Here is a 23,489-nt window from a genome sequence, read left to right as displayed (position 1 = left end):
AAGTTGAGAATTATCCAAGTAAGTTGGGACTAATATCTTGACTGCTGTTCAAATTAAACCACATATAAATGGAGATATTTTTTCACCTGAACTGCCAATATAATATCTCAATTATCTTCTCTGTTAAAGAAAATCTATATTCATATGACTCCAGAGTCTACTGAAAGGACAAAACTAAACTTGGGATACCTGAAGGCAGATACAGAAAGAAATAACAGGGAAATCATTTTTTAAAATAAAAATTTCAGATGAAATATACAATCCAAAGTGAATACAGTGAATGTTACATACTTGGAATTATAGGTAATCACGTGTCTGTTAATTAGGGTTCAACTCTTTTGTCTTTGGTTTAAGAACAGCATTGCCAAAAAGTTATAATTTGGGACAGGTGATTTAATTTGAAACAGCAATATTGCTAACATGAATTTTTAGATAGGAAAAAGATAACATAAAATTATTTGCCACAACTAAGAAAACTTATAGAACACATGATGGTATTATTCAGAAAACTAAGATCTAAGTATAATAGAGGAAATGGTAAACTAGACACATTGCTGCTAAGTCACTTCAGTAGTGTCCGACTCTATGCGACCCCATGGACGGCAGCCCTCCAGGCTCCCCCGTCCCTGGGATTCTCCAGGCAAGAACACTGGAGAGGGTTGCCATTTCCTTCTCCAATGCATGGAACGGAGAAGGCAATGGCAACCCACTCCAGTACTCTTGCCTGGAAAATCCCATGGACGGAGAAGCCTGGTAGGCTGCAGTCCATGGGGTCGCTAAGAGTCGGGCACGACTGAGCGACTTCACTTTCACTTTTCACTTTCATACATTGGAGAAGGAAATGGCAACCCACTCAAGTATTCTTACCTGGAGAATCCCAGGGACAGAAGAGCCTAACGGGCTGCCGTCTATGGGGTCGCACAGAGTCGGACACAACTGAAGTGACTTAGCAGCAGTAGCAGCAGTAGCAATGCATGAAAGTGAAAAGTGAAAGTGAAGTCGCTCAGTCGTATCCGACTCTTAGCGACCCCATGGACTGCAGCCTACCAGGCTCTCCCATCCATAGGATTTTCCAGGCAAGAGTACTGGAGTGGGGTGCCATTGCCTTCTCCGAACTAGACACACAAATCATTTCAAATCTTGAAATTCCTTTAAATACAATCCAACTGCAACACAGGAGACCTGGGTTGGAAAGATTCCCTAGAGAAGGGAAAGGCTGCCCACTCCAGTATTCTGGCCTGGAGAATTCCACAGACTGTATAGTCCATGGGTTCGCAAAGAGCCGGACATGAGTGAGAGTCTTTCAAATTCACAGTTTAGAAAGAACTTTCCCATGCATTATCTGATTCCCATCACTGAGAAGTTATATTGCCTTTTATACATGAAACTGGGGCTTTCCTGGTGGCTCAGATGGTAAAGAATCTGCCTGCCATGCAGGAGACCTAGGTTCAATCCCTGGGTCAGGAAGATCCCCTGGAGAAGGGGATGGCAACCCACTTGCCTGGAGAACTCCATGGACAGAGGAGCCTGGCAGGCTATAATTTATGGGGTCACAAAGATTCAGACACAACTGAAGGATAAACACACACGCAGGCATGAAACTGAAATTCGTATGTGACTTGCCCAAGATCACAGAACTACTGAGTAACAAATTTGGAGCCTAATCCTAAAGCTTTTCATTCTGAGTGTTCTCTCCATAGTTTCACCCTTAATCCTCCAGAAACAGTTGAGCATATCTCTATGGGGGTGGGAGGGGAAACTTGACCAATCAGACATAATTTTATCACTGAATTTTAGAATCTAGGGTTATAAGCTGAATCTCTATTTTTACATGTGTTTATCAATATAAAATTATATTTATAACATAAATTTAAATGGTCTTACCTTTACAATTTAATAGAGATACTAAGTTCTTTCATTCATTAATCAAATATTTATCTTATGATGCTCTAGATTTTGGTCGCTCAACGCTAAAAAAGATAAATATTCTACCCTCTCAGGGATGTCTTCTGTCTGAAGGTAAAGATAATTAAGTAGAAAATTTAAACAAAGTAAAAGATTAAAATAGAGTATGGTCATGCTATGATGAGGTACCAGGTGCCAAGAGAACAGAGAAGTAAATTGATACCATACAGATCATACTGTTTGGCCTTTTCCTGAAGAATGAATAAGAAGCCATGGAAAAATTTTTAATAAAGATGAGCACGACCATTTGTAAAGTTTTATAAAGATCATTTTAACTACAATATGCTATGTATCAATTGAAACAAGAAAGAATGATGACAGTTTCCCCCCTCTCATGCCATCTGAAGTGAATATACACATCATTGAACAGTTTTTGATCATTACTTATATGACATTATAAACACCAAATTAGAAAAAAAGAATTTTTGTGGCCAAGCCATCAGCATACAGGATTTTAGTTCCCTGACCAGGGACTGAACCTGTGTCCCATACACTGCAAGCTTAAGAGTCTTAACCACTGAACCACCAGGGAAGTCCCTCAAATAAAAGTGTGTGTGTATGTGTGTGTGTGTGTGTGTGTGTACATGTATATGTGTATATATATATATATATATATTCTTCTTTGGGGAAGTATATATGCTTAATTCTTACTGTTAACATTATCATTTTTGTTATTTTGTAAATTAAGGATCTGTTGTTGTTTTTGGTAGCTAGGTCATGTCCAACTCTTTGCAACCCCATGGACTATAGCCCCAGGCTCCTCTGTCCTTGGAATTTCCCAGGCAAGAACACTGGGAGTGGGTGGCCATTTCTTTCTCCAAGGGAGCTTCCCAATCCATGGATAGAATTTGAGTCTTCTGCATTGGCAGGCAGATTCTTTAACACTGACCCACCAGGGAAGCCCCATATAAAAAATATTCATATGAAAATAATAAAATGATGAATACTCATGTGAAAATACTAAAATGATGGATGCCAAAGAAAAGTTATCCTGATACTAGGCCTTTAAAAAGATGCTTTAATATTAAAATATAAAGTCCAAGGTGATAAAAACAAATGTATCATTTTATTACTAATAAAATTAGCTACCATTTGTTGAGTAATGCTAAGTATTCTGCATGGATCACCTTATTTAATCTTCCCAAGTACCCCAAGAAATACACATTCCTCAAATGTGGAAACAAACTGAGAAATGAAGTAATTTCATTTATTCCAAGGTGACAAAACAAGTGCTGGAACCAGGACATAAACCATGGTCCATCTGGCACCAAAGCCCATACTTTCAAGTATTATGCCATACTGAAACTCAACTTACTGCAAAAGGATCACAATATTTCTTTTTTCTGTAATTGTCCTTTTTTCTGTAATTTTCTGTAATTATACTTTACTCCTCCCCCTAATTTTTTTTTAATATATTTCAAGTATCTGTTGATGAGACTCTCCCCTACTGACACAAAAAGGTATTAAACTAAAATGGTGAATTTATGTTGCCACCTTTCAGGTAAGTCATTCTTTCAGCTTTTCTATAGAATTACTGAAGAGAAAATAAGAAAAGTATAAGCTTAAAATAGTAACAAATAGAAAAGACAGCAAACTGCATCTTCAGCGTAATACTAAAAAATGCCTTGTTCCAGTTGTAACAAATTAGGGGAAAAAAAGACGAAAAAATAGAAAACACATGGGGTTTAAATTGTGGGGGAAATGTATGGCCAGATGTAATGCAGATCAAAAGACTGCAATCATTTTGTAAATACTGAATGGTTTAAGTTACTTTAGCAACATTGAAAGGGAAGAAATAACTCATAAGAACATCATCCTAGTCTATCAAAAAGTAGAAAGCATATTGTGGCACTTCTTTTCTGTAACCAGATATGTACCTGCCACATCTGGGCAGGCTTACTCCAGGAGCTGACCAGGAGCTGACTCAGAAAACTGATGGAAAGCGATTCTGACTCTGAACACAGCTTTCCTTTTCCTTGGAACAAAAAGAAAAGGCATTCTGCTAAGCATCTGTCAGTCAGTTCAGTTGTTCTCTCGTGTCCAACACTTTGAGATCCCATGAATCACAGCATGCCAGGCCTCCCTGTCCATCACCATCTCCCAGAGTTCACCCAAACTCATGTCCATCGAGTAGGTGATGCCATCCAGCCATCCCATCCTCTGTCGTCCCTTCTCCTCCCGCTTTCAGTCTTTCCCAGCATCAGAGTCTTTTCCAATGAGTCAACTCTTCGCGTGAGGTGGCCAAAGTATTAGAATTTCAGCTTCAGCATCAGTCCTTCCAATGAACACCCAGGACTGATCTCCTTTAGGATGGACTGGTTGGATCTCCTTGCAGTCCAAGGGACTCTCAACAGTCTTCTCAAACACCTCAGTTCAAAAGCATACATTCTTTGGCGCTCAGCTTTCTTCACAGTCCAACTCTCATATCCATACATGACCACAGGAAAAACCATAGCCTTGACTAGACAGACCTTTGTTGGCAAAGTAATGTCTCTGTTTTTGAATATGCTGTCTAGGCTGGTCATAACTTTTCTTCCAAGGAGTAAGCATCTTTTAATTTCATGGCTGCAATCACCATCTGCAGTGATTTTAGAGCCCATAAAAACAAATTCTGACACTATTTCCACTGTTTCCCCATCTATTTCCCATGAAGTGATGGGACCAGATGCCATGATCTTCGTTTTCTGAATGTTGAGCTTTAAGCCAACTTTTTCACTCTCCTCTTTCACTTTCATCAAGAGGCTTTTGAGTTCCTCTTCACTTTCTGCCATAAGGGTGGTGTCATCTGCATATCCGAGGTTATTGATATTTCTCCTGGCAATCCTCATTACAGCTTGTGCTTCTTTCAGCCCAGCGTTTCTCATGATGTACTCTGCATATAAGCTAAATAAGCAGGGTGACAATATACAGCCTTGACGTACTCCTTTTCCTATTCGGAACCAGTCTGTTGTTCCATGTCCAGTTCTAACTGTTGCTTCCTGACCTGCATACAGGTTTCTCAAGAGGCAGGTTAGGTGGTCTGGTATTCCCATCTCTTGAAGAATTTTCCACAGTTTCTTGTGATCCACACAGTCAAAGGCTTTGGCATAGTCAATAAAGCAGAAATAGATGTTTTTCTGGAACTCTCTTGCTTTTTCCATGATCCAGCGGATGTTGGTAATTTGATCTCTGGTCCCTCTGTCTTTTCTAATACCAGCTTGATCATCAGGAAGTTCACGGTTCACGTATTGCTGAAGCCTGGCTTGGAGAATTTTGAGTATTACTTTACTAGTATGTGAGATGAGTGCAATTGTGCAGTAGTTTGAGCATTCTTTGGCATTGCCTTTCTTTGGGATTGGAACGAAAACTGACCTTTTCCAGTCCTGCGGCCACTGCTGAGTTTTCCAAATTTTCTGGCATACTGAGTGCAGCACTTTCACAGCATCATCTTTTAGGATTTGAAATAGCTCCACTGGAATTCCATCACCTCCACTAGCTTTGTACGTAGTGATGCTTTCTAAAGGTCCACTTGACTTCACATTCCAGGTTGTCTGGCTCTAGGTGAGTGATCACATCATCGTGATTATGTGGGTCGTGAAGATCTTTTTTGTACAGTTCTTCTGTGTATTCTTGCCACCTCTTCTACTTCTGTTAGGTCCATACCAGTTCTGTCCTTTATGGAGCCCATCTTTGCATGAAATGTTCCCTTGGTATCTCTAATTTTCTTGAAGAGATCTCTAGTCTTTCCCATTCTGTTGTTTTCTTCTATTTCTTTGCACTGATTGCTGAAGAAGGCTTTCTTCTCTCTCCTTGCTATTCTTTGGAACTCTGCATTCAGATGCTTATATCTTTCCTTTTCTCCTTTATTTTTCACTTCTCTTCTTTTCACAGCTATTTTTAAGGCCTCCCCAGACAGCCATTTTGCTTCTTTGCATTTCTTTTCCATGGGGATGTTCTTGATCCCTGTCTCCTGCATAATGTCACAAACCTCCATCCATAGTTCATCAGGCACTCTTTCAGATCTAGGCCCTTAAATATACTTCTCACTTCAACTGTATAATCATAAGGAATTTGATTTAGGTCATACCTGAATGATCTAGTGGTTTTCCCTACTTTCTTCAATTTAAGTCTGAATTTGGCAATAAACAGTTCATGATCTGAGCCACAGTCAGCTCCTAGTCTTGTTTTTGCTGACTGTATAGACCTTCTCCATCTTTGGCTGCAAAGAATATAATCAATCTGATTTTGGTGTTGACCATCTGGTGATGTCCATGTGTAGAGTCTTCTCTTGTGTTGTTGGAAGAGGGTGTTTGCTATGACCAGTGCATTCTCTTGGCAAAACTCTATTACCCTTTGCCCTGCTTCATTCCATATTCCAAGGCCAAATTTCCCTGTTATCCCAGGTGTTTCTTGACTTCCTACTCTTGCATTCCAGTCCCCTATAATGAAAAGGACATCTTTTTTGGGTGTTAGTTCTAAAAGGTCTTGTAGGTCTTCATAAAACCATTCAACTTCAGCTTCTTCAGAGTTACTGGTTGGGGCATAGGCTTGGATTACCATGATATTGAATGGTTTGCCTTGGAATCGAACAGAGGAGCAACCCCACATCCGAGGTCAGGGGCGGCGGAGAGGAGTAACCCCACGTCCAAGGAGCGGCAGCTGTGTGGGCGCAGGAGGGCTAAGAGGAGCTACTCCATGTTCAAGGTCAGGACGGGCGACTCATCCAAGGTAAGGAGCATCGGCTGCACTTTGTTGGAGCAGCCGTGAAGTTTACCCCTCATCCAAGGTAAGAGAAACCCAAGTAAGACGGTAGATGTTGCAAGAGGGCATCAGAAGGCAGACACACTGAAACCATAATCACAGAAAACTAGCCAATCTGATCACACGGACCACAGCCTTGTCTAACTCAATGAAACTAAGCCATGCTATGGGGGGCCACCCAAGATGGATGTGTCATGGTGGAGAGGTCTGACAGAATGTGGTCTACTGGAGAAGGGAATGGCAAACCACTTCAGTATTCTTGCCTTGAGAATCCCATGAACAGTATGAAAAGGCAAAATGATAGGATACTGAAAGAGGAACTCCCCAGGATGGTAGGTGCCCAATATGCCACAGGGGATCAGTGGAGAAATAACTCCAGAAAGAATGAAGGGATGGAGCCAAAGCAAAAACAATACCCAGTTGTGGATGTGACTGATGATAGAAGCAAGGTCTGATGCTGTAAAGAGCAATGTTGCATAGGAACCTGGAATGTTAGGTCCATGAATCAAGGCAAATTGGAAGAAGTGGTCATACACCAGATGGCAAGAGAGAACATCGACATTCTAGGAATCAGCAAACTAAAATGGACTGGAATGGGTGAATTTAACTCAGATGACCATTATATCTACTACTGTGGGCAGGAATCCCTTAGAAGAAATGGAGTACCCATCATGGTCAACAAAAAAGTCCAAAACGCAGTACTTGGATGCAATCTCAAGAAAGCACCTGTAGCACCTCCCTATTCTCAAAACAATTTTCACATGGCTAGGTATCTTTATTTGACTATCTCAAGAATCCTAAGAGTGGAGTATTACTCTGTGTGTGTTCAGTTGCTCAATCGTGTCTGACTTTGCAACCCCATGAACTGCAGCTCCCCAGGCTCTTCTGTCCATGGAACTTTCCAGGCAAGAACACTGGAGTGAGCTGCCACCTCCTTTTTCAGGGGATCTTCCCGACCCAGGGACCAAATTCATGTTGCTTGCATCTCTGTATTGACAGGCAGAGTCTTCACCACTGCACCATCTGGGAAGCCCCTTGGGTATTATTTGTAGCAGTTATAACTTAAGATGAGAAGTTTGAAGCTCAACCTGTTGATTTTTAGATAACATATCCAGCTGATGGAAAAGGTAGGATTCCATCCCAGGGCTCTCCTCCACTCCCAGAGCTTTCCTCCTCTGCACCACGACACCACTCAGTGGATCTAAGAACACCATACTCATACAGTGCAAAGAACAATGGATAAGCTTCCCGTCCTAATTCTATCACTAACTTTATTTTATAAAAGTAAAGTTCATATACATTATCTTATTTTATGAGGAAAAGAAACAACATATTACTAATGTTGTTTCAGAAAAGGAAACTGAGGTTCAGAAAGATATGATTTTCACAAGGTCACCTGGTGGCACTGTCATAAGAAGGCATGTGAAGAAGCACATATGGGAGATTGGTACTTTGATATCTTAATCTTTTCTCTCTCTGCTGCTGCTGCTAAGTCACTTCAGTCGTGTCCAACTCTGTGTGACCCCATAGACGGCAGCCCGCCAGGCTCCCCCATCCCTGGGATTCTCCAAGCAAGAATACTGAAGTGGGTTGCCATTTCCTTCTCCAATGCATGAAAGTAAAAAGTGAAAGTGAAATCGCTCAGTCGTGTCCGACTCTTAGCGACCCCATGGACTGCAGCCCACAAGGCTCCTCCATCCATGGGATTTTCCAGGCAAGAGTACTGGAGAGGGTGCCATTGCCTTCTCTCTCTACATGTTCCCATTTCCTTTCTTATCCTTCAAGCTGGTAACTGATTTTGTGTTGTATTGCCTCCGGAGAGGTATGTACTAGAACAGAAAACTGAAGGAATTTTATAGTTATTCCAGTTTTGCTTTCCAAAAGCCTAAACCCTCTGAATAAAAGAGTTTGTTTCAAAGATCAAAGAGAGATTCTCAGGTACATGCAGAGAGAGGAATATCTTCCAGCCCCTCCCTAGTCTAAGAAAAGATTTTCTCAGCTGAAAAGTAAGAGAAGTTTTTGGAACCCAAGGCTGCAGGTATCTAGGCTGTTTCCTGGCAGCACTGCCTGAGAGGCAGAAAGACCCCAGAGAGGAAAAGCAACATTATGCAGCTAGGCAAACAGGAACACAGAAATTCTGTGGGGGCTGGGGAGGGATGGGGAATGTTAAATCCATGTCTTGGAAGTAGCAATTGTTGCTAGACAAGAAAGAACTATCTAGACAAAACAACTCATGACTCAGAGGTAAACTGTTACACTCAGATGATCAATGACCAGAGTAGACCTCATGCCAGATGGAGCCCTATCATAAGTCCAGGAAAGACAGAAAACCTCAAAAAGGATTGGAGTGATTCTGCCCATAACTTAGGAATTAAGAGTCAGAAACAAAGCTTAACTGTGGAAAATGAAGATATTTCTTACACACCTAAATCTACAGAATGAGAGTCCTGGTCAATGATCATCTAATCTTGTCCCTTCTTTCGGAAGCCAGGTCTTCTAAGCCAGGTCTAGGTTTCTCCCACAACATCACTGCAACTGATGATGATGGAGGACATGGTTCAAAGAAATGAACATGAAATGCAACACTGAAATTGCCTCTTTCCCTATCTGTCCCCTAATAAATTTTAAGCATCATAAAGTCAGACTGAATACCATTTGCCACTGCAGAACATACACCGAGCACAGTGCCTGTGCCTATTAATAGGCATTCAATATATCTCCGTTGAATGGATAAATGATTGAATAATTAAATGGAAGGAAAGCTATTTACCTAAATATGTACACAAGTTTACCTTCTAAAATAAATTTTTAGTTTATTATCTATATGGTATTTTAAATAGAACAGGACTTAACAGGCTTATTTCAGGTCTCACCACACATTCAATGATAAAGATGTCATAGCTCTCCAAAATGACAGATACCCTACAGACCCCTCAGAGCCTTGCACTAACAGACTTAGGGCCTTAATGGCTGGTAAGATGTGCCATCAGGAGAAATAGGATACACAATCTTACTCATAATCTTTGGAAGTTTTAACTTAATAATTTATTTTCACAGGATTTTCTACTTTATAATACATCATTTCCACTTGAATCTTCAATCCTAAAACAAATGAGGTCAGGAGAAATGTTTCATAATGGAGGTGACTGGGCCATAATTCTTGAAATAGCTTTGAAAAACTGAAAACTAAACCTATGCAGAAAGCTTACTACCTGGAATTCAGAATGACTGAGGTAAAACTCATGATCCTTTGCTGAGAAAGCAACCTACATTGAGGATACAGAGCCCTCGTGCCTTGACTGCTACAAATTCCTGAGCAGGAATTATAGCTGGGGGACACGTCCTCTTGCCCCACTTAAAAAAAAAAAAAAGATTTTATGCACCTCAGCATTATACTAAAAACACATCTGTTTTGTAGCCTCTTGTGTGGCTACATGGTAAATATTAAGAAATAAGAGAATATAATGAGTATATAATTAAAAAAGAGGAATGAACAGTCTTACAGTTTATGGAATGTATTGTTATAGAAGAGTGAGGAATTAATTGTTTGGCAAAGGCATAAATGAGCGAAACATCTGAATTCAATGTTTTAAAAGTCCAATATTTTGTGTACATCTTCTCATTGACTAGACTTTTCTATCCAAAGATGTAACCAATCAAAGGCCTAAAAGAAAGATCAAATATTCTATCATGAATGGAGCACGGACAGTTTCCCAAAAACCTAACAGTTCAAATAGTATATGGTATCAATTTATTAGCATATCATTTGCAACTTTCCCTATACATAAGAACTACAAAATAAATTCAATTAACAATAAGTTTAGCACCACGCCTACTGTTTGCTTCATAATATACTCCCAATGAGTACTTTAATACAAAGAATATTCTTCTATTTTTCTCTCCAGAATGATCTCTTATCATTCCAAGATGCCTCCTGGATTGATAATTATTTTCCAACATCAAGAGTCTGTGGGTTCATGACTTTTAATAACACTCTCAACCAAGCTCAAGATGATCCTTTTGAAGGATTTCAAATTTAAGAAAATCTTCAGGACGTTATCTTATTTTAATTTACAGAAATTACTAAAGTCTGAAAACTGCCTTTTCCCATCCCTCTCTGGGAAGATTTGGGGCTTAACTCTTGAATTCTACTAGCTTGGAAAAAGAAAAAGCATCAAGTTTTACTGAAATGGAAAAAGCATCTGGATATAACCCTGGTATGGCAAGCACAAAAATTCAAACAAAAACTTGGTGAAGTATATATAAAAGAGATAAAATAGCTACTCAGAGCCAATAAATTTAGTTACATATTTTCCCCTTTTTAGAGAATCTGATGAAATTATTTTAATAATTGAAGAAAAGCTACAGATAGAAAAAGAGTATGCCCAGATTATTATTGTTGTTTAGTTGCTAAGTCATGTCCAACTCTTTTGCAACCCCATGGACTGTAGCCCACCAGGCTCCTCTGTCCATGGGCTTTCCAAGATAAGAATACTGGAATGGGTTGCCATTTCCTTCTCCAAGGGATCTTCCTGACCCAGGGATCAAACCCCCGTCTCTGGCATCGGCAGGCAGATTTTCTACCACTGAACTACCAGGGAAGTCCATACCCAGATAATGAAAGGCAAATATAAAATAGTGAGATCCTACAAAAAAGAAGTTAAGCCACGAAGTGCAGGAAACAAGTAAGAAAATTTTAACTGAGGAAACAATAAACTTAAAGAGTTATAAGTTTCCTTCCCAGAAGGAGGGGAAAGAAGAAAAACAGAAATGACACTTTTATGAAGTATATAGTCAACCAGTTGGAAAGAGTGTAAGCCCAGGAAACAACAATCTCAATTTCAAGAATGGTACATGGCAATATCATGTCTTGGGATTCCAATTACACAACATTCTTCAACTTCCTTTAAAAAGAACAATGTCTAAACAATGAATTATGAAAGTGATCATGTTTAAGTTTCACTAGATAGCATACACACTCCATTACATCACTAAGAACAGTTGCAAAAGAAGTCATCAAAGGAAATAAAATGTCATGTATATTAATAACATCAGATAGACTTCTATACCAATTTAAAAGAAGCACAGAATAGCACAATATTTTAAAAACAGAGAAATGAAATAAGCATCGGCTTCAAACTATTAAAAGCACTGATTTTTTTCCCACATGTTTAATGACAATAAAGAGAACAAAAAAATTGCTGAAAAAATGTACTGCAATGTACTAAAAAATTCTGTTGAAACATACGTTATCATTAAAAAGCAGCGTTCTGCAAACAGGGGATAACACAGCTATCATTAACTTTTATTTCTTGCATCAATCTAACATGAAATCAGATCAATTCGTAAGTCTTGCTGAAATAGTCCCTTACTATACATCATGATCTTGCATCATATCAGAGAATGCTGATACAACTTATCTTGGATCAGCCCTGAATTTTCAGAATTTAAAATAGGTCAAAGATATCAAAAAGGCTTAGCTGGGAGCAAATCAAATTACTACTACAGAAAAAAGAATTCTGAATGAAAAGCAACTGTTCGGAGAAAAATCTCTCTGAAGAAGAAATGACATGTTCTGTTGATAAAACTGAAATCTATAAAAATGTGAAGCAAGTGAGTGGAAGATGTAGTTAAGTAATGTCATAAAACAAACTAGCAGTGAATATAGGGGTTTGAGATACAGTAGCTTTGGCTTATCTAAGAACAGTCAAGAATAGCAGCTAGAAATGTACTTAGGGGCTTCCCTGGTGGCCCAGGAGTTAAGAGTGCTTCTACTGCAGAGGCATGGGTACAATCCCTGGTCAGGGAACGGGAAAAAAAAAAAGAAAAGAAAAGAAAAATATACTTAGTGAGATGTCACACCCATTCCCACTTCCCACCATGGTTCACGTTACCAATCAGAGAAACCACTCTCTACTTTCACAATAACATACAAAATATTTCACAAGTGAGAAATCTGTCTTATGAAATTTTCTTATTGTAGTAAGAATGTATTCAACAATGTATAAACATAGGTTCTATGAGAATAGTTATTGCTTAAAATTACATGAAGCCAACTCTTCCATCCTATCTACATGCAACAACAATGAAGAAAGAAAAAGAGATTTAAGATGAGAGTACTGTGCTCCCTCCAGAATAAATCTAGGTTATACTTTCAAGTATTTGTTTTATGTATGTTATAGAACACTACAGACAGTAAGCTTAGCTAATTAAAAATATAATGTATGTGTCGTAACTTGTTTGGTTAGTGGTCTATAATATTTTAAAATATATATCTTAGTACTAACAGTTTTAAGAGAAGAGAAAGGGAGGAAAGAAGAGAGAAGGAGGAAGGAAATAAATTATTTCTCCTAAAGTACAGTTTTCAATAATGTATCAGCAATTTTTATAACTTCTTTTAAAGGCAGGAACTTTTAACAAACTCAGTCTGCTGGGTTTAGAAACCTTAAGTTCACCCTGATTAGTTAAGTTTTACCTAGAACATAGTGCCCTTCATCTCTCTTGCCAGATACCTTTTCACCCCCTCATTCTCCACACACACCACACACACACACACACACAGTGTTTAATTCAATTACTAGTTTAAAACAAATCCAAAAGGAACACTAACTACAGCAGAATAAATGGTAGAAAGAATAAAAATACCTTGCATGCCAAATAAGTCAAAGAGACATACCATTTATTGGCTACATTCCCCAAACCATCCTTGTTCCAAATAAACCAATGATGTCAGGTCTGGGCAAAAGTAGCTCCAAAACTTCGTGGAGAGTTTACTTCTCTCAGTAATTATGGAGGAGAGCAGGAGGAGGAAACAAGCCCAGTCTTAAAATCCCAGTGTACTAGATGTCTAGGTGTTTCACAGGTATTATATATCACTGCCCATCTCCAGAGACACCAGTTGGATAAAGAATCTGATTTTAAGTTTCCTCAAAGGACCTTCCAAATCCACAGGAATGATTAAACATCATACAGAGCCAGGTTGTACCTTAACCTTCTTCCTAAGCTTTAGTTTTAGACTGCAGGAACTCCCATAACCAGTCAACATTTGGATCTACACTAGTCTACTACAGTGGAGTTCAAAAGTGTTGACACAAATTTTAGTTTTAAACTCTTAAAAAAAAAACTATTTTATAGTCAATTTGGTCTTCTATGCCACATCAAAAAAAAAAACAAAAAAACAAAAAACCTAGGTTCACAAGGATCCTTAGAAATAAGGTTCACCTGGGGTAGATCTAGGCTAAAGAGAATCCCAAGGTGTATATACGATACTTCAGCAACTCACCAGATCTTGATCAAGTGAGGGAGGAGTCCAGCGTTAACCTTATTTGGGGAATTTGCCAGTAATGTTATTGGATAATGCACAAACAGCAGTTGCCAAAGTTGTGATTTACCACAAAAGGGAAGACTTACACCAGAGTAAATCCAAACATAAAATCTATTCTTAATCAAAAGATAATCTACAATTATGTACACTGCAAGCAACTTTGTTATCTTTTAGAACTATGCAATTCACTTGATAAATATTTAAGCCATAAAGAAGAGCTTCACTGTGCAGGTTTCTGTTTTAAAGACCATGTAAAAGTCACCTTTAACAAGCTAAGAAAACAAGCGAAAGTCCCAAATCTATGGTATCAAATTTACGCTGATTACAAAATGGTGATTTAGACCACCTGATTTGGAAACCACAAATGTCTATAATTAAATAGGACAGCCCTACTTCACTTTCTTTTAGCAAAACAGTATTACTGAATGATGCACCACAGAAAAGACATTATTATAAGAACTACACCCCAAGCAAAACTTTACTCTCAAATGGAATACAATTTAAACTGCAAATACCAGAACCAAGAAAAAGGACAAACATATACAGGAAACCTCATAGCCCACCTTTCTTCTTGACTGGCATTCTTGGGTCTTTCCAATGCCACAGGATTCAAGAGCTCTTTTCAGATTTCAACTTGATCCAGCTGGATGGAGGCCAAGGGCCAGGTAACTGTTGCAAACCTCTTGGTTGTTTGAAATCCAGGCTGTCTTCTCGTTCAAATAAAGAAAAAATGTTGTATTTTTTTCCACAAACTTTGACAGTGCCCAAGGAGTTTAAAGAAAAATAGCTTTTGAGTTTTTCAAGTTTTTCAATGCTTCTAAAATAGTTATTCTGTTTAAAAAGAAAATTATTGTAAGCCCAGAAAACATTATTAAAACTCCTCTTTAGGCAGCAATATCTCTGGAGTTCAATGACTAAATCAATTAAGGCACAAAACAAATTTACACAGCTGTCTCATTATTCAACACATGATCAAAGATGAACTGGTTGATGATAAAGACCCTCAAATTCTTTAGAGAAAAATTTAAAACTCTCACCTCTCCAAAATACTTTTTAAAACCTCTTTAATGGTCTCTTAAAAAGGTGGGGTGAGTTTGGACAGTTTTCTGGGGGCAGAACCCAGACTGAAAGGCCCTTTTCTATTTACTGGACCCGAAGTTCCGGATCTCACCCCCTCAGTGAGACAGGATCCAGCTTGCTGTCACTTTAATTTTTTTTTTTTTTCTTCTGTGCTCTCCAAGCCCCTCAGGCTTGATCCTTAATGCCCCTCTGATTCTGATCCTCCCATGTATTAACCGAGAGGACTGAAAAGAAGGAAAGCAATCCCTTGGCATGGAGACATTAAAGTGACAGTGCTACTCAATGGGCACTTGATGCAGGATGAGTTGGCGAAGATTTCTTCACACTGGAGTCAGTCAAATCATGCCATCTCTTCGCATCCAGGCAGCTCCCTATCCGGCGAGGAAAAACACTGAGACTGCTCGAGACAAGTCAGACCTTCCCTCAAAGGTGTTTTCTGAGACGCTGTAGGAGTATTAGGCATGTGAGCATAAGCTGGGCAAACGGTTCGCGGTTTCCTAAATGGGAGAGAGTTCGGCTGCGTGGCTTCCACATCCACCCTTTTTCTCTCTCTCTCTCTCTCCAAACTACCCACCTTCCTTTCGCAGAAAAGACCAGAAATCCCTCTGCTACCGACGGCCACCCCTCTGCCCACACCCCGTTATAGAGATGAGCACAGAAACGTCCCGCACCCCTCCACGCGATGAAGTGTTTCCTCAGGCAGGAGAAACAGCAGCACTAGAAATTATATAACTCGCGATTCTGGCTTCTCTAAGACGCGGAGACGGGAGGGTCGGGGGTTGCTGGTCTGGGAGACACTGCCGGGCACTGAACGTGCACAAAAGGGGGCCAGGCCTTCGCGCAGCGCCCCCCTCACCCCCACCTCGAAACATCGGCTGGCAAGGGGGGGTCTTCTAGGGGAGTGGAGGGGCAAATTTCTCTCTGGCCCCCTCCCAAGCGGGGTGAACGGATGGCATGTGAGGGGACTAAAGACTGAAGAGGAGACGCTGACGGCTGTGAGGGGAGGAGGCTACTCTGGGCTGCTCCGGCGGCCGGTTGGGGGCTCTAGGGAGGAAGTGCCCGCGAAGCTGCAGCCTTAACACACGGGCTGGGCCAGAGGGGCGAGCACCCTGAAGAAGTGAAGGGGGCGGGCAGCTCGGGCACAGCTAACGGAGGTGTCCTGAGGAAAAACCCGCGCAACCACATTCGTGCGCGAGGACCGGCCCACGTTTCCCTCGGGATGCGAGAACGAGGGAGCCAGGCTCACAAATAGCAGAAGCCGGGGATGAGGGCCTGGCGGGGGGCGGACCCACGGGCGTCCGGCCCTCCTCGAAGCCAATGAGCGCCTCCAGATACCGCGCCCAATCACAGCCAGGACGGAGGGCGCGGCTTTTGACTGGGCCGGGTCTGCGGGCGCTAGGCGTGAGCCCGCGACCCTTCCGGACCCTGCGTCCCCGCCCACCGCCAGTCACGTGAGTCGTCAAGATGGCGGCGCTCGGGCGTGAGGCTGGAGACGACGTGCGGGTTGCCGGTGTGGCACCGGTGGGAGCTGCGGAAGTGCCTAAGGTAGGCGGAGACCCAGGGTGCTGAGGCCCGTGATTTCTGTGACCTCAGGTGCTGGCACACTCTTCTGAAATGATGCACATTAAAGGGATCTGAAAGTCTAAACAGGACAGTTCCCAACTCCATGCAAGGAACGTTTAAATCCCCAGTTGCTGTGAAAAGAGGTGGGGAGAAAGTAGGAGACCTAGTCCTGAATGAGGGAGCCTGTTTTCTCTTGCCTCGGGGGCTTTGTACTTTAAACCCCCTGCCATTCTATCCTGACTTCTGCCCTGGTTGTGGGTTCTGAGGACAAGACTACATCTTGCTGAACTGGGGGACCTTCAAATACCGGGTGAATGTTTGAGTAAATGATGAATGATTGATGAATAAAATTCTCAAAGTCAAGTGAAACAACACACACAAAAGCACTACAAAACCATAAGATACTTTGAAAGTTATAAACTTGCACGATGCAGTATTACTGGTGTAATTGAATCGTGGTGACCAGTTGAGTGGCCTGAACTGGTTACTTTTTAGATGAAATGTGCGTTATAGCAAAATCTGTACATTTCAGTACTTGTAAAAAATTCTGTCAGGAAGTTATCAGTATATTTCTCTGCTTTAATAACAGTGCCTGAGGAAAACTATGCAGTAAACATTTGCTGTCCTGTTTCAGTATTTTAGGGTCATAATTCTGGATGTTTGTGTTTACTGTATACTGAGGTGTAGACGAGATAGGAAGTTGGTACACGGCATTGCCTGAAAGTTTTCTTTGTAATACGGGACTTCAGTGAATTGGATGACAGGGAAACAAAAAGTTTTCCCAAGTTTCTGATTAATTATGTTACTGACATCTGCCTTCATGTATATTAGATGGATTATAGAATCTCCTTTCTATATTGCTATCTTGTTTCTTCCATTTGCCATTTAGATGTCCGAGAGAGGCAAAAGATTAAATCTAGCTTGTGAGAAATCGGAATTTATAAAATATTTTACTTTTTTTTTCCTGTCTCCCCAGGCAATTTAAAGAAAAAGAACTGGCTCGATTATAGTTCTTCACTGATAGGGAAAGAAACTGGTCCATTATTACTCTTTGTTTAATACCACACAAATATTCAAGAGAGCCCATACCTTCACAACATTGATTGTTGTCATTCAGTGGTCAAGTCATGTCGGACTCTTTGCAACCCCATGGACTGCAGCACACAGGGCCTCCCTGTCCCTCACCATCTCCCAGTTTGCCCAAGTTCATGTCCATTGAATCAGTGATGCCATCCAACCATCTCATCCAATTGCCCTCGGGATGTTGATGTAATATTTGAATCGACCTTTCATTAGGTTAGGGTTGGCACATATCACTATTCAAGAAGTGAATATTACAGTGATGTTCAACGTGTGTCCGTTTACCTACCAGCATCAGAATCACTGGTGCAGATTTCTAGACTTTAGTCCTGCTGAACCCAGATATTTCAATAGGGAGCTCAAGAGACAGCATGTCAGGTACACTCTCATGTGATTCTTGTGCATACAAAAGGTTTAAAATCTTATTAAGTCTCTTCTATGTCCTTTATGTTTAATCCACTCTGATTCTCTTGCCCAGGACTCCTGAAATTTGAGACTTATGAGTCTGCCCTTGACCACAAATGTTGTTAACATAGGGATTCATATAAATTGTGAAGGACATAGATTTTTTAAATCTGTTTACTAGCTAATCTGGAATCCCATAATGCCAGTATGCCGAATGATGTAACAAATACTATTAAGACTTTTCATAAAAATCTGAGAGTCTTACCCAGAGCAAAATATTTAGAAAGGATCCTTTCTGAAAGCCTAGTTGTTGTTGTTTTTAACCACTGGTATCTGTTAAGATGGCTTCCCTGATAGCTTAGTTGGTAAAGAATCTGCCTACAATGCAGAGGACCTCGGTTCGATTTGTGGGTTGGGAACGTCTGCTGGAGAAGGGATAGGCTACCCACTCCAGTATTCTTGTGCTTCCCTGGTGGCTCAGACAGTAAAGAATCGACCTGCAATGCGAGAGACCTGGGTTTGATCCCTGGGTTGGGAAGATCCTCTGGAAGAGGGCATGGCAACACACTGCCATGTTCTTGCCTGGAGAATTCCATGGACTGTATAGTTCATGGGGTCGCAGAGAGTCAGACATGACTGAGCAACTTTCACCTTCTGTTAAGATGCTACTGGCCATACGTCATTGTCCCTTGATATTAGCAACTGACTATGCATCACACTTGGGAGACAGGAACTTTCCAACCTTGGAGTCCAGTGCCTTAGGACCAGGCCCCCTGATATTACCATATAGCAGTTTCCAGCAGAGGCCCTACTTCCACCCTAGGTGCTCCTCACGAGCTAGATATATAACTTATATAATCCAAGGTAGCCATCCACTGCCTCTTCCTAGTCTGGAAGGTGTCCCTCCTCCTGATGTTCTCTCTCGCTGGTTTCCAAGGAAATTCCTGCTTCTACCTCTCCAGCAAACCCAGCATAATCTCCAAAACTCGGGCTTTCATGAGACAGAGGATAAAAATGGTTGTCAACAGGTACCTACTGTTTACTTTCAGCTCTGAAAAAGCTACAGTGTGGAGAACTACAACAGGCCTGGCTACCTTCAGGGAAAACTGTAAGGAAAACAAAAATAGCTGAGTAACTTAATCCTTCTACATCAAGTCCTAAGGCAAATCAACCTCTCTGAACCTTGTTTGTCTCATCCATAAAAGTAGAGATGACCATTTTCCTACCAATTTCTCAAAGTTATTACGTGAATCAAAAAACCACTGTCCACTAAACAATGAACAAATCATTAACAAAGGATGTGAAAGCAGATGACAGTACTTGATACTTTACTAGAGTCTAAATGTTTTTTAATCTGAATCTAGAATTTATAAGATTTAATATTAACATCATTAGCTATTATGGTTCTGAATTTTGTGTTTTCCAGGACATCAAGATACCAACATACACACATGGTCAGTCCAGGCCTTCTCTAGGAGATGCAAAACTCAGAAAACCAGTAGTCATCGAAATCATAGAAAAAAAAATTGAATGCCTTACAGAAGAAAAGTAAGAAACACACCCAGACTGAAAGTCAATAACTTTATTTGTAGATCTTCTGTATTGCAATGGTTTCTAGGTATCTAAGATCCTATTAACTGTACTGAGTTGGTTATGAAGAAAGCTTTTTTTAAAAAAAAAAAACTGGAGGGAAACATGAGCAGATGAAAATAGACGTTTGTTAGAATACTGAGACTGGATAATTTCTCTCTTGAAATTCCTTTGTTTCTAAAATTGTTGAAATGTTATCTGTGCAATAAGCATATTTTAATTAAAGGTAATCAAGAGAACACCATTTTGAGGACTACTTATATTAACTGATTATCAGTTATAATTAAATTCAGTTTAGAATTTCTTACCTCAGCCACACTGCTGAACTCAGCAAAAAGGAATACAGGATTCCATGATGTACATATAGTTTCACATTACCATTCTGACTTTCAGATTAATAGAGCTCAAGAATAAAATCAATGGACGTTAATCTGAATTGTTCAACATTTCTGGATTTAGGTATGAGTCAGAATAAGCAAAACTACATCTTTCAAATTTCTTTGAAGTTTTGGAAATACTTTACATGTATCTGGACTACTTAAGAAATAGTTATTTTCTATACCTAACCAAATGTCAACAACTTTTTTCAGATGACCTTAAGCAAATTAATTCTTACAGTAGAAAGAACAGTATTCTTGGATTTAGCTAGCTCATAAAATTTGGCTACATTGGAAGTACTGATACTTATTTTTGGCCAAAATTTATTTCTCTTTAAAAGAGCTCCATCTTAGAACCACACTATTCTCAGAAAGAGAATTATATTATCCTCTTATTAGAATGCAGTTTCCATGAGGAGTGGAATTTTTTTCTTTTCCCCGCTTTATTCACTGCTCCATCCTTAGCACAAACAAAATACCTTTCACAGAGTAAATGCTTAAGAAAAATGTGATGTTGCATAAATATGTTAATAACGACTGACTACACAGGAAAGGATATATCTGTTAGAAGAGTGTTATGTTGAACTTAACTTTCATTCTGTTTTTCCAATTAGGACTTTAAATATACATGGAACACTGACTTTTGGAACAACAGCTGCTTTCTCTGGAATGTTGACAAACTTCATTTTCAGACATCGCTTAAAGGTCACACATGATGTTTTGAAGACATATGCATCATTGACTGCACTTCCATTTTTGTCTACCATAGTTTCTTATAAGCTTCTTGTAACAGATGCTTTGTGTTCAGGTAATTTTAAATTCATTAGCATATCATGTGTTTATATCTAAGTAAAATTGCTCATTAACATATACTGTTGCTACTGCTGATAATAATCCCTTGCATGTGTATATTTCTTTACCAGTAACAAAAGTACCTTCACATATATTGTCCTGTTTAAACGCCACAAGAATCTTCCTAATCAGACAGGGAAAATAGTATTGTGGCTTTTTTTTTAACAGGTAAGATACTAAGCTGAGACATGTTCAGGTACACTAAGAAGGAACATAATATACTAGAAAAAAAGCAGGCTTTGGTATACTACATATTTCACTTAAGTTTTATGACACTGGGCAAGTCATTTAAGAGACTTACTTGTTTTAAGAGACTCAGTTGTTTTATATCTATGAATTAGGACTAATAGTACTTACCTCAGGATTGTTTTAAAAATTAAGATAATGTATGCTGAATGCCTGGCATAGTATCTGGTATATTATGGGCATCTAATGTTACTTCCTGAGGAACTTTAAGAACTTCCTGAGTTACTTCCCGTACTTTTAAGTTTCACAGCTAGTATTTAATGGAACCCGTGATCCCTGTTCATCAGGTACCTGCTTAAATACCTCATCTCCAGGGAAATCTGATTCCCTCAGGTTAAGTTTCTCCATACATTCTCTATTCATTTTACCTTCAAAGCATGTGCACGTTTAAGATATTTGTTTAAATATTTGTCTAATGTATTTCTTTCTTAGTAGACTTGACCTGAAGATCAGTGGTTGGGTCTCTTGTGTTACACTGTATCCCTAGCACATGACTGACATACAGATAATATAAATGTACTAATCTGGAATCCAGATATCTGGTCTGCTAGTTTAATATTCTTCATTGTGAAATTGCTTTTGCACCAGCTGTATAAGTAAGAGGTAAACTTACCCTTATATAAAGTAATAAAAACATTTAAAATTTTTGATGCATTCAGTATATTGTGCCATACACTGAATTTCTAGCATTCTTTCAACTATTTCGCTGTGTTGAGGACAATGCAACTAAGAAGAACCCAAGACTCTTAATAGCCAAATTTACTTTTGTTTTCCAGGTAACATAAGCCAGGAAAATTGTGTTCTTAGAAGCTCACTGATTGGCATAGCATGTGGTGTTTTATATCCCACTGCTTTGGCTTTTTCTAAAAATGGGCATCTAGCATTCAAGTGAGTCCATCGTCTTGTTCCTTCTCTTCCTTCTCCTCCTCCCTTCCCTACCTCCTTACTTCCAGTTTTTTTTTTTTTAATGTTAATAAATTCTCCTTATTCTTTAGCTGCCAATGACACATTTTAATTAAAATATCATGGTTTCATATTTCAAATAGCTGATTTTAACCCTTTTTGCTTTCTACATGAAAGATCTAGAACAGAAATGATCAGTTTAGGAGAAATCAGCAAATGTTCCATAGAATTTACATACAGACAAAATCCTTAACTCTTTTTCCTTTTTAGGTATCATACTGTTCCCCTGCCACCAAAAGGAAGGGTTTTACTTTATTGGCTGCTGCTTTGTCATACAGAGATAAAAGCAATGGTGATCCCTCTCATCCTTCAGACAACCTTTGGAATATTTCATGGTCTGCAGCACTATGCAATATTTGAAAGTACACTTGAGAAAACTGTACATGAAGATTAACTGAAGAATGAATGGACACTAAATCAGCTGAATGGACTTTTTTATAAGGACTCAGGCATTGCCGAAAGAGTTAAAAAATAGTTCTGGATAGACAGTTTGTCTCTTTTCCTTTTGCCCGGTATACAGCAGGTGCTCAATAAATAGTAAATGTAGGTTTTGTCTCTGTTTCATTATTATATGTGGAAATAGGCTTGAGGCCCCAAGGTCTAATCTATACATTTATATATTTATTTATTCATAAACATTTATGGAGCACCTGCTAGGTCTCAGGCATTGTGTTACTTTTAATAAGAAATGGTCCTTACCCAGAAGAAACTCACAATTAGAAATGTGAACACACAGCATGAGACGGTTTGAGAGGTATACCTGTAATTGTGTGAGCATATTGAGGATGTAGCTGTTAAATACTTGTGCAGAAGGGAAAGCTATGGGGAAAAGTGACATTGTCCTAAATTTTGAAGGGAAAGTTGAAAGTTCACAAGAAATCAATATAGAAATAACGTAACAGCCATTCCTCTAAACTCTAGTTCGGTATACTTAGTAGCTCTTTAATCATTAACAAATCATCTTCACTATGCTATTTAAAGAACATTTATTGGGACTTCCCTGGTGGTCTAGGGACTTTTAAGACTCCATGCTCCCAGGGCAGACAACCTTTGGAATATTTCATGGTCTGGGTTTGATTCCTGGTCAGGGCACTCTTGCCTGGAAAATCCCATGGACGGAGGAGCCTGGTGGGCTGCAGTCCATGGGGTCACTAAGAGTCAGACACGACTGAGCGACTTTACTTTTACTTTTCACTTTCATCCAGTGTTCTTGCCTGGAGAATCCCAGGGATGGGGGAGCCTGGTGGGCTGCCATCTATGGGGTCACACAGAGTCGGACACGACTGAAGCGACTTAGCAGCAGC

The 23,489-nt window shown here is 39.7% G+C and overlaps 2 protein-coding genes across 11 annotated transcripts in view; one reads left to right on the top strand and one right to left on the bottom strand.

Moving 5' to 3' along the window:
- Positions 1 to 16,420, bottom strand: part of DLG2 (discs large MAGUK scaffold protein 2) — a 2,364,981-nt gene extending 2,348,561 nt beyond the window's left edge. For 5 of the 10 annotated variants that reach the window (XM_018042817.1, XM_018042821.1, XM_018042823.1 and 2 more), the window contains exon 1: positions 14,593 to 16,420. In XM_018042817.1, coding sequence (XP_017898306.1) covers positions 14,593 to 14,611 — 19 coding nt within the window. In that variant the 5' untranslated portion in view covers positions 14,612 to 16,420. The remainder of the gene's footprint in view (positions 1 to 14,592) is intronic. The other 5 variants (XM_018042822.1, XM_018042825.1, XM_018042818.1 and 2 more) reach the window with 4 other exon arrangements.
- Positions 16,502 to 22,732, top strand: TMEM126B (transmembrane protein 126B). The gene is made up of 5 exons (XM_005699458.3): positions 16,502 to 16,654; positions 19,584 to 19,705; positions 20,739 to 20,932; positions 21,999 to 22,110; positions 22,396 to 22,732. The coding sequence occupies exons 1-5, from the start codon at positions 16,574 to 16,576 to the stop codon at positions 22,577 to 22,579; spliced, it is 693 nt and encodes a 230-aa protein (XP_005699515.1). The 5' UTR covers positions 16,502 to 16,573; the 3' UTR covers positions 22,580 to 22,732.

This window comes from Capra hircus, chromosome 29 (genome assembly GCF_001704415.2).
Source record: "Capra hircus breed San Clemente chromosome 29, ASM170441v1, whole genome shotgun sequence".
NCBI classification, from domain to species: Eukaryota; Metazoa; Chordata; class Mammalia; order Artiodactyla; family Bovidae; genus Capra; species Capra hircus.
Note: the sequence above shows the minus strand (reverse complement) of the source record. Positions and strands in the feature narration are given on the sequence as shown.

What these genes read in the sequence shown, in the direction of transcription:
- TMEM126B (XM_005699458.3), top strand. Translation starts at nt 16,574, where the DNA reads ATGGCGGCGCTCGGGCGTGAGGCTGGAGACGACGTGCGGGTTGCCGGT. An exon ending in GAATGCCTTACAGAAGAAAA is followed by an intron (nt 19,706 to 20,738) that starts GTAAGAAACACA and finishes TTTTCCAATTAG; the next exon opens with GACTTTAAATATACATGGAA. An exon ending in AATGGGCATCTAGCATTCAA is followed by an intron (nt 22,111 to 22,395) that starts GTGAGTCCATCG and finishes TTTCCTTTTTAG; the next exon opens with GTATCATACTGTTCCCCTGC.